This window comes from Dendrobium catenatum, unplaced genomic scaffold (genome assembly GCF_001605985.2).
Source record: "Dendrobium catenatum unplaced genomic scaffold, ASM160598v2 fragScaff_scaffold_1001, whole genome shotgun sequence".
Taxonomy (NCBI): Eukaryota; Viridiplantae; Streptophyta; class Magnoliopsida; order Asparagales; family Orchidaceae; genus Dendrobium; species Dendrobium catenatum.
In genome coordinates, this window is record NW_021319463.1 from 204827 (window position 1) to 216440 (window position 11614).

Below are 11614 nucleotides of genomic sequence, written 5' to 3' on the forward strand. Positions count from 1 at the left end.
TTGAGTGGGAGATTGATGAAAATGTTGTAGAAATTGATGGAGTTTCTTCAGTAGGACAAGAAGGAAGAAGACCCGGTTTATCCAACAAAGAAAGCTATGTTATCTTATTATGAATCAAGAGTACAAGTATTATATAGGCTAAGTAGCTGTACATTAGGAAACATAAAAGGCAGCATAGGAAAATGTATTTATTTGTCATTGAGGCTCTAATAAATGTGAGACCAACATATACTCGTGTCGAACGTAACAGGGCGACGATAATTCTTTTCGTGAGAATAACAAAGATATGAAAACCGAAAATGTGGCAACTAGCTACACTCAATGGGATAGAATGTTAAGCTTGGTAGCAAGAAGCGATATTTTTGATGTGGCAGGTAGAGCGCCCTTCTTTTAAGGATGATGTGATTCATTGATTATTGACCCACTCATTTTTCAACAAAATTAGAGGGATTTACATACACGTAATTGAATTCATATGTATTTACATACATAACATCTTATATTTATCGTCATTTAAACATTTATTTTATTTTTGTTAAGCCAATATTAATTGTATATATCCTAATAAAAATTTTGATTAGCATAAATATCAAAGTTCTTACATTTATTTGAGATTTATACAATATTAATTACATACATATTTTACATTCATTTCTAAACAAATTTAAGAATTTTGGGGCTGATTGTGATTTTTTTATTAGAGCAGAATGATATAAAATTTTTCTAGAAATATGTCCCCTCTCTCGACTCTCGATCTCTCTCTCTCTCCCTCACACGCACTCAAACATCTACAACTACCCGTTACCTCCACTTCCCCCGCCAAATCTCTCTTCTTCACCACATCCAGCCATGGACAATCTCTTCTTCCACCTCCTACTCCTCCTCCTCACCACCACCACTTTCTCCACAGCCGACGACTCCACCTCCTTCATCTACGCCGGCTGCTCCCAACCCAAATACGCTCCCAACTCCCCCTACCAATATAACGTCGAATCCCTCCTCACCTCCCTCGACAACTCCGCCTCCTTCTCCTCCTACTCCAACTTCACCTCCTCGGCCGCTTCCCCTTCCCCTCCCATCTACGGCCTCTTTCAATGCCGCGGCGACCTCCCTCTCCCCGACTGCTCCGCCTGCATCCGCTCTGCCCTCTCCCGCCTCTCCGCCCTCTGCCCCTCCGCCGCATCAGCCGCCGTACAGCTACGCTCCTGCTATCTCCGTTACGGAAACGACTCCTTCCTCGGCCACCCCGACACCGCCCTTCTTTACAAAACTTGCTCTTCCGGCCTTGACTCTGGCGTTGACTCCGTCGACTTCCTCGTTTCCAGGGACGGTGCGTTCTCGTCGCTGACCGGAGCCGGTTCGTCGTACAGGGTGGGTACGGCCGGTGGGGTCCGGGCGGAGGCGCAGTGCGTCGGGGATCTTAGTGGCGCGGAGTGTTCGGATTGCGTGGGGGCTGCGGCAGCGCAGGTGAAGGCTTCTTGCGGCGGCGCCGCCTCCGGCGAAGCTTATTTGGGGAAGTGTTATATCAGGTATTATTCGGTTGGAGCACGGCCGTATGCGTACGGTAATGGAGGAAGTGGAGGATCCGCCGGCGGCGAGCACGGTATGGTTTCTTATTATCACCGTTGGTGGATGTACTACTGCTGCTATAGTTTTCTTTTCTATTGTGCTTTGTTTTGTTAATTAAGGAGTTATGTGTTGTTTAATTATGTTTGGCTAATGAGTATTGTGTCAATATATAAACTTAGGCTTTGTTTGTTTGAGCGTTTTTTTGCCTTTTCTGGTAGGAAACGGAAGATTTTTTTTTTCTTTGGTTCGTCAAATCACGTTCCCAATAACTCCATTTTTTCATTTTTCTGTAATTTTGAGAAAGCTTTTTATATATGTTTCTCCGTTAGAAAACTCCATTTTCAGAACTAATATTTTTTAAAACTATCTTTTACAAAAGCATAAATTTTTTTTTTTGCTGAGTGGAAGATTTGCTTTGAAACAACCATTTCTTTTTATTTATTAGTTTTTTAATCTTTAAATTGCAATTTTTGATATTTTTATTTATCATATAATGCAAAGAATTTCTTAAAACTAAAAAATATAACATATGATGTAATAATTGTTCAAATTAAATAATAATAAAATGATTCTATTCAAATTATTTAATATTTTTATAAAGAAAAAATAAATAAATAAATTATTAAAGATAAATTTCAATTATCTTTTTAAAAATAAAAAATAGTTTATAATTTTCAATTTTTAACCGGTTCATTATTTCATTATTTCTATCATTGATATTTCTTATAACTACAACATATTATTGTTGAAATGATGTGATTCAAGTGATAAGACATGCATATATGGTTACTATAGGTGATAAAGTGCTAGTAGTACTACTCCTAATGCAAAAAAGAACATGTTTATGTGTGACTTGTCGCATGCATGGTCATCCATCTTAAGTTAAAAAAGTTTTTTTTGGGACATTTAGGCTTATTAAGATAATCTCACGCATACATCACATAAGTAAGACTCTGACTCAAGACCCCTTGATTAATAGTCAGCATATGATGTTCTTTTTCTTATGCCTCTGAATCCAGAAGTACTTGCTGAAGCTCAAGAAACCACCAGACCTTGTACGTCTGTAACAGTTACAATTGTCTTTTTGAAACTTGAAACTCCCAACCAACAAACTAAGATGAACAGTGTTACTTTATAAAGTTTAAAGTAGAAAGTAAAAGCTAATAATTACTTTATTGTTAGCTTTATGACTTTCAAAAAGAGGTCATGAATATTCAAGTCCTTCATTCATCTATAAAAATATTTGAATAATAATCAATTATTTCATGTCATCAAAGTGGATATTCTTTATTAGTAATTGGTGATAATCATACGATCTATATTCTTGTAATCAATCAAAGCCTTCCTAGCCTATGCGGTCGATTCGAACTTCGAAAGTTCTATTATTGTCATGGAGACATTTTTTTGATGACTTTACTTTGAAGAAATAGCACACTTTCTTTAGATCACCATAATTAGCTTTTGATGAATAACAAATTATTAAGGAAAGAAACTTTACTCTTTAAGACTTTTAAGGTTTCCAATAGTATAAAGTAAAGGTTTTATCCAAATATTAGGAGGGTTCAAAATTTTCATCATCATTTATGTGAATGCCTATTTGCCAAATAAATGAATTCACTTATTAGAATAGTCCACATAAAATTCTTTTCAAATTGTTCATCATAGACTGAGGTTTTGTTTGGAACAGTTTTTTTAATGCTTTCAAAAGTAGTTAGTACAAAAATTTCTTGTTCAAGCTAAAAATTTTTGTACTAAAAAATTAATTTAGAAAGCAATAAAAAATCGTCCCAAATGAAACCTGAATCACTTCATAATAGCCTTACTGAAATACGAAGACTCCTATATTCCTTTAATGTGTTTGTCCTCCCAAGCCAAGTTCTTTCAAAGCTTTAAGACAGATTTTTCTAATTTGAAAGATAAAATTTTATCTATAAAAAAAAACTATAATTAATTTATTTGTTGTCATGCGAACAAAAGATATGTCCCTCAATGAAAAAAATCTTGTAGTTGAAGAAAATAAAATTAATAATTACTTTCAAGATAATTATTAATCAAAATAATGTAAATTATATAAGATGAGCTTAAAAGTTCTTGGATTTGCTTTGATATTAGTACAGTTTGATTTCATATACAAGCTGCATTAATCTTAAAGCAAATCCAATGACTCATAAACTCATCATAATACTAATTATATCATAAAATTAATACCCTAATTGTTTTTTTTTTTTAAAGTATCCAATCCAAAGGGGTGAGGCATTACTAACCTTTTTGTTAATATTCCTACATTATGTGACCTTTTAATTCAAAAACTATAGGCAAAGTATATTCACATGATTCCCACTGCTAATCTTCCAGCCAAGCAACTTTTCTCATTCTCAAAAGCTTCTTTTTCCTTATGACGAATCTGAAAAATAATTTTTTAGTAAAAAAAAATTAATTTTTTACTAAAAAATTACTTTAAAAAATAATATATTACTTTATAAGAAGATTATCCAACACAAATATCCATCTGTTGATGAAATTGTCAAATTCTGGCTGTTAGTTCTTGTTTATTAAAACAATTTTATTTGAAGGATTATTTTACAATGTAAATTATTTGTAGCATTGCTTAAATTGTAATTATTTTATTTATTTATATTTTTTTTTTCAGATGAAACTGGGAAGACACTGGCAATTATCATAGGGCTCATGGCAGGGGTCGCATTGATTATAGTTTTTCTCTCCTTCATTAAAAGGAGTGGAAATGGTGAGTTATAATTTCAATATTTTTTGCTAAATGGAATCTTAAATTTAGGATTTGTTTGGAACAGCTGCGGCATTTTATAAAATTATTTGTGAAATTTCTATAAGGAAAGCAACTTAGGTTTCGTTTAGGACGGCTTTCTTACTGCTTCTTAAAGCAGCTTTCTAATACAAAAGTTTTAATTTTGTACCAAAAAGCTGCTTTAAGAATAAAAAAGAAAGCCGTCTCAAATGAAGCCTTAGTTATTATGATTATGAAAAGCAGTTTTTCAGTATAGAAATTTATGAACAACAGTATGAAAACAACAGGAAAGCAATATGTAAACGAAATTGTGATTGTTATATGAAAAATAAAATAACGAGAAAGCTGTCTCAAATAAACCGTTTGTCTAAAAAATTCTTGAAAAAAATCAATTCCTTAATTCTGAGATACAATCATTCATATGAGGTAAGTAATTAAGTGAATGCTTAATTATCTTTATTAATTATCTTGTGCTTAATTTTCCTCCATAATAGTTTTTGTTTGATTTTCCATTTTTACAGGTAAATACTGAGCAGAAATCCACTACCTGTTGTTGGCTGCTTTGCTCTGAGCAGTCAGTGTGGCTACTTTCACTCTTCTCCCTTTAGCTTTAAGATTACTTTCCCTACTTAATTTTTATAAAAGGAAAGGTAGTGAATGGTGGTGGTGGCCATAAATAAGTGAAGCAGGACAAGTTTACAAAGATCTGAGATTCCAAACCCACCAGCTTCATGTATCATTTTTTTATATAAATAATTGTTTCTTGTATTATTATTATTACTATTATTCCCTTTATTTCCTTCAAATATATTTTCAGATCAGATTTGGAAGTATCATATAGGCATTTAATGTATTTTATGTGTTTGTGAATTTCGAAATTATGTAATTGAGAATGGATTCAAAGTTTTAATTTTAATATTGATGTTTGTTTCTCTAAATTTAGAAAGCTGTCCCAAACGAAGCTTTTTTATTACTTTCTAGTACGAAAAATCCTAATTCGAAAAAATTTTGTACGAGAAGATGCTTTAAAAGTGGTAAGAAAGTTGTCACAAACAAAGCCTGAGCCTGTTTTTCTTATTGCTTTAAAAATCAGCGTTTTAAGAGCAAGAAAGTTGTGCCAAACGAAAACTAAGGCTCAATATTTTTTTCTGATAGAAACTCTTCTTATGCATATATAAATTTTTATGTGAGAATTTTTTTGAAGGTTTATTCATAGAATTTTTATAACAAATTTCTCAAGAAATTTTTTTCTTGTTAGAATAGCTCTTCTCATGGAGAGATTATTTTGTGTAGTCACCGGACCGTCTGGAGATGCATCAAGATGTGCCACGTCATTCAATACAAAGCGGTATATAGTACCGGTACACATCAAAAAAAATAATGTGGCGCATCCTGATTTACCTCCGGACGGTGTACGGTTACTACACAGAATAATTTCACCTTCTCAGAAGGATCAACGGGTCAAAATTATCTAATTATTTTGGACTAATTTGAATAACTAATTGGGCCGGTCTCAAGAGATGAAGCCTGAAAAATTTGAACCAATTCATTCATAAAAATAAGAAACAAACAAAATTCAAGTAAAATATAAATTATGTTATATTACAGAAAAAAATAACATTGTGATTAAAGACCCTTACCATTTACAAAATGCAATTATTTTATTGCACGCATTACTAATCATTTTCCTTTACTCAATCAAATTGTTATTTTGATATTTATATAGTTATATTGAGGGTGGCAAAGAGCTAGCTGATAGCCTACATAAGCTCTAACCCATGCACGGATGAGATGCCAAATCCAACAGATAGATTTTTACTAAAGCTTCATGACAATTTTCTTTCTGCTTCTTAAAATAATTTTTTAGTACAAAATATTTAATAAGCTGTCCGAAACGAAGCCTAAGTAGATTAAGAGCTACAATAACGTGGGAAGATGAATATTTGATCGGGATCATTATCCATTTAACCGATCCTTAAAATAGTCTGCCCTCTTCATAGTTTTAGTCAATTCATTCCTTAAGATAAATATTGCCTCTTTAGATTAAATGCCTTAGGTTAATTCTTGTTCTCTTAGGATAGCCATCTTCTCTCTTAGGATTAGTCTTTTCTTTTCCTTAGGCTTAGTTAGCTTACAATCTTCTCCCTTAGGATTAGTCTTCTACCCTAGGATTAGTTTGCCTCCTTAGGACAAATCTTCCTTCTAAGAATTAGTCTTTCTGCTTTAGGGTAGACTCTTGTCTTAAAATGGTTATCTCTTCATTAGGTTATTATCCTCAGGGTCATCTATCACTATCCTACTATCTTTTATAGGTCTATGGGTTATAGAGCTTCCATTCCCTATCAATTTTGAGAGAAATTGTTACGTGCGGAGTTAGGATGGGAGATACATTCGGAATTTGTGAGGGTACACAACAAATACACAATTTTATTTTTTTTAGTGTATTTACTGTGTACCCTCACAAAATCCGGACGCATCTCCCATACGGAATTCACACGTAATAATCTCTCTAACTTTGATGAGCTATAGCCCTAGGATTTTCTAATGATCCAAATATATCTGATGTTCTAGAATATATGACTTGTTATTCTTGAAGTTTTCTTCCTTGAATTTTATTCGCTTGAGTCCGTATGTCAAGATTATATTTTCAAAATTAAAACAAAGTAGAAAGAATGATTTATTCTTACTCAAAACTTAGATTAATATGACCGTAATCATATTATTTTGTCTCCGTCTCCTTAAAAGTTTATCTATGCCCTTCACCACATAAAAAACACATCTACAAACCTTAATGAGCCCTAGCATGTCTTAGAATTTCTCCATCCTCACCTACATCAAGGATTGCTTAATTGATTCTACTTCATTGCGCATAAATTCGACTCATCTCTTTATTTTTAGGCTATTTCATTCCTTTTTGGTACAGATCAATCAATCACCATTGAGTAAACATAAATAAAACACAAGAAAAAATTTTTAACCATGTGTTTTTCCGCACTCTCGAAAATATAATTAACCCTAAGAACAATATTCTTTTGAGAAATTTCAACCCCAAAAACTCTAAATTCATAAGGATGAAAAATCTATATGATTCAAATGTCTAACTTACTTACCATTGATATTTCAAATTCATAGTATAGTGATCTAAAATTAGTCCTCTAAATTAACTCATCAATATAATAATCACAAATCAATAATCCTCTATTTTCAACTCCCACTTCTAATATTCCCTTAAAAAAAAATCGTACTCGCCCTAAAACAAAATAGTGAATAAGAATTTCTTAACAACACTACTCCGACAATTGAGTAAATGAAATATATATGAGCAATAAAAAAATATATGCTTAATATATTCAAAATCTCCATACCAAAATAAGTGTTTACTATCCACAATTATATTCCATTTATAGGGCTGGACAATCATCTTTAAATTAATGATTCGTTGAAACGGCTTTTTTATTGCTTCTTAAAACGGAGTTTTAGTACAAAAATAATAAAAAAGCCGTCCCAAACGAAGCCTAAATGTACATATATATTTACACAACTCATGTTGTTCCGTTGAATGAGAGCTTTTGGTTATCAATCAAGAGGTCATTGGTTCAAAGTTTACATATGTGATGTGTGTATGACTTTATTTTTAATTGACTCAAAAGTCCCGGCTAGGAAAGTTGAGGTATTAGATTTGACTTATGTTAAGAAAGGTAGACGTAGACCTAAAAAGACTTGGTTAGAAAATATTAGAAATGATCTTTCTTTATTAGATTTAGATGAGAATTTGACTTTTAACCGGACACAATGGCGAAAAAGGATGTTATTGTTATTGTTGTTGTTGTTGGCTCAAAAGTCCCACCCCCATATATATATAGATATATATTTGACCATAGTTGGGCAGGCAGGTGAGTGTAGCAATTCCATCAGAAAATAAGCTTTGACCTTACAATGTTCAAATTTATCATTTCAAACATTTGACAGTCTAATTACATATAATAATGTTTTTTATGTTTTTAGGTTTGACAAATGTCATTCGAAATGTCATATAAGTTTGACTTTCATAAGTCAAATAAAAATCAGTAGGATTTTCGTAATTTAAAATTATATTAGCATATTTAACTACTTCTATCTTATTGTTCCAAAATACATTATATAAACAATCTTTATTAAGGTGTTTTTAATTTAATTTGTACCTTTATTAATGAGTACTTTAGCCATTATATCTATTGAATAAAGCTAAAATGCCCAAATAAACCTTTAATAAAATTGTAATACCTTTTCTTTTGCTATATGCTATTAGAGCAATTGCACTAATAAATACATAAATATTTATAAAATTTAAGGTTTCGATTGGAACGACTTTCTTACTGCTTATTAAAATAATTTTTTAGCAAAAATAATTTTAATATTAGAAATTAATAAGAATATTGTCTCAAACGAAACCTTAGTTTGTTAAAAATCATTACAAAATATTTACGAGTTATATTCCTACACATTTGGTCAAAATTTTTAGAATATTCTAAAGCTATGATCATCATTTCGAGCCATAGTCGGTCACCCGTCTGATCTCTCGCGTGTTAGGCTTCTCCACCATGTCTCCCAGATACCTGATCTTTCCAGATGAAGCCATTAATCACCCTTTTAGAACCTATTGTTGACTTTCTTTGTTGATTGTCATATGAATCCTATCATCTATCAATATCTAATATTTGTTAGCCACCAGTCATCACCATCTAATCATGCTCACTTTCTCAACTACCTAGAGAAAGTAATTTTTTTAAAAGTCGTTATAGAAAATAATTTCAATACAACTATTTCTAAAAAACAATAAAAAATACGTAGTCAAATAAATTTATAATTTCGATCTAAAAAGCAAAGCAGGAAGAATGATATAACTGGAAAAAATATCCGAGAATTCTACTAATTGTATCGGTGTGCTCACCCAACTAAAAAAAATTTGTTTCATCTACAAATATTTCATAATCATTCACATATCTAAGATTCATTTGAACCAAGACTGATTCTACCTGGTCCCACCAAATCCCACTAACGATTGGTCCCTAAGTCCACATTCCACCCAATTGACTTGGTCCAAAGTGCTGCATTTATCATTTCACTCGCCTAAATCGGCCCAAAAGTTGTCTTAAAACTATCTAATTGCTGGAACTTTTATTACGTCCGGTGTAAGGACGTAGGAACGTCCGGTTGGAGGCAAAATCCCGCCAAAAAACTCGGTATTTGCTTGATACAACTAAGTATTATTTGATATTAACGAGGAATACCGCTCTTTGAAGACCAATACCGAGTTATACCGAGCTGTACCGAGAAATACCGAGTTATACAAAAGTTGTACCGAGTTTTTCTAGGAAAAACTCGGTACTTTTGTATAACTCGGTATTTCTCGGTTTAGCTCGGTATAACTCGGTATTGAGTCTTCAAATGATGATATTCCTCGTTATTGTTTGGTATTGCTCGGTATTTGCTCGGTACAACTCGTTTTTTGGCGGGATTTGGCCTCCGACCGGACGTTCCTCTGCGTCCGATCAGATGACGTAATAATTGTTCTAATTGCTAGGTTGCACTTAGTCTTTCAAATATAAATAAAATTAAAATGTTTTTTATTATATTTAAAAACATAATATTCTTATATAATTTTCAAGAAAAAAACAATATTTATTTGGTTGTAATTAAAAATCAAGATCGGCTCTACGCTTTAAAAAATTCTCTTAAGAATTTATAAATATAATTATTTTCATTTTCACACAATTTTTTAAAATTAATAATAATATATAATGATGTGATGCGCCGTCGGAAGCCCGTTGGTTAACTAAACGCGATCAAATCAACGGTCAGATTTCACCGTTGGGTTAACGAAGACTTAGTCCATTTTTTTATTGCCCTTAACATTCTCTGAAACTTATTTGGAAAATGGGTCCCCCTATTAAGCGTGTTTCCAACTTTCCACAACACATTGAATTTTCTTTTTCTTTTTCTGTTTCTTTATCATTAATTTTCGAAAATATAGCAAAATAAATCTTTGAAAGTTTCCATAAAAATAAAAAAATAATAATTTTCATAATTGCTTGAATTTAGGGTTAAATCAACAGTTCATAATCGCAGTTGGAAGAGCTATTGTTTATTGTAAAGAGATTGATCGTTTTGTATGTGAGTTCTTATATTTATATTTTCTTATGTAAGAAAATATTATTGAGCATTCTCTATTGATTTTCTTGGAGGAAATATTCAAAATTATCAAATTTAATGAATATATTGTATTGCTAAAAAATATAAGCATAAAAAATTAATAGTAACGACGGTGAAGTGTTTTTAACCTCACTGTCTATTTATTAAAAGAGGATGTTGTTTTTTATGAGGTTTAAGTCACATATTTTATGGTGCATTGCTCAATATCGATGACAATTGTCAGAAGACGACTACAGAAAAACAATGATGATTTGCTGACAACGGATGTCAATAGTCGTCAATCTTGGATGCTGGCAAGCGAGCGAAAGCAATTGTTTATCTGAATTGATAGTCAAAGATTTAAGCTTCTTTAAATTTAAGAACTCTTGACTCTAGGTACTTTTATGTATGAAATAAAATAGTTTTTTAAATTTTTTTTAGTGGGCATATTAATTATTCTTGCTAAAATAACAAATACTATAAAACGATTCATAATTATCTGCTATGAATATTTGATATTTTCTTAACATTTGAATGCTTTAATAATATCAAAATTTAACAACATTGAACTCATTAGATTCACCACATAGGAATAAACGGTTTGATTAAAAATTTAATAAAAACTAAAGTTCTAAAGGTCTAATATCAAATTTAATAATTCATATATATATATATAATCTTTTTTTATTGTTGATATACTCATTATTCATTTTGAATCTCTTAGTTACATATATGCGGAATATTAGAACATTATAACACTGATCAAATATTTTTTATAATTTTTTATAAATTACATATATGCGTAATATTGTGATAAAAATGATATTTTTTTATTAAATTAAATAAAAATTTTACTCTTAATAAAATATAATTGAGAAAGAAAAACATTTAAGCTACCCCACCTAGTGAGTGAAAAGGCTTATAGTTTTAATTATTTTAGTATAAATAAACCTAAATAATTGTATCTTTAACGGATTTATAACAAATAATAGCGTTACGGCCTTACGGGGGTTTCTGACCATTTCACCCATTCCTATATATATAGCGTTTAGGATTTCGCTCGTTCCTATATATATAGCGAAGGAAAAGCCCAGAACGTTCACTACGCCT

At 31.4% G+C, this 11614-nt stretch overlaps 1 protein-coding gene across 1 annotated transcript; it reads left to right on the plus strand.

The window, feature by feature from the left end:
- The first annotated feature begins 741 nt into the window (after nucleotides 1-741).
- LOC110098781 (plasmodesmata-located protein 6-like) lies at nucleotides 742-5232 on the plus strand. The gene is made up of 3 exons (XM_020825702.2): nucleotides 742-1603; nucleotides 4220-4315; nucleotides 4855-5232. The coding sequence occupies exons 1-3, from the start codon at nucleotides 850-852 to the stop codon at nucleotides 4863-4865; spliced, it is 861 nt and encodes a 286-aa protein (XP_020681361.1). The 5' UTR covers nucleotides 742-849; the 3' UTR covers nucleotides 4866-5232.
- Nucleotides 5233-11614: the final 6382 nt, after the last annotated feature.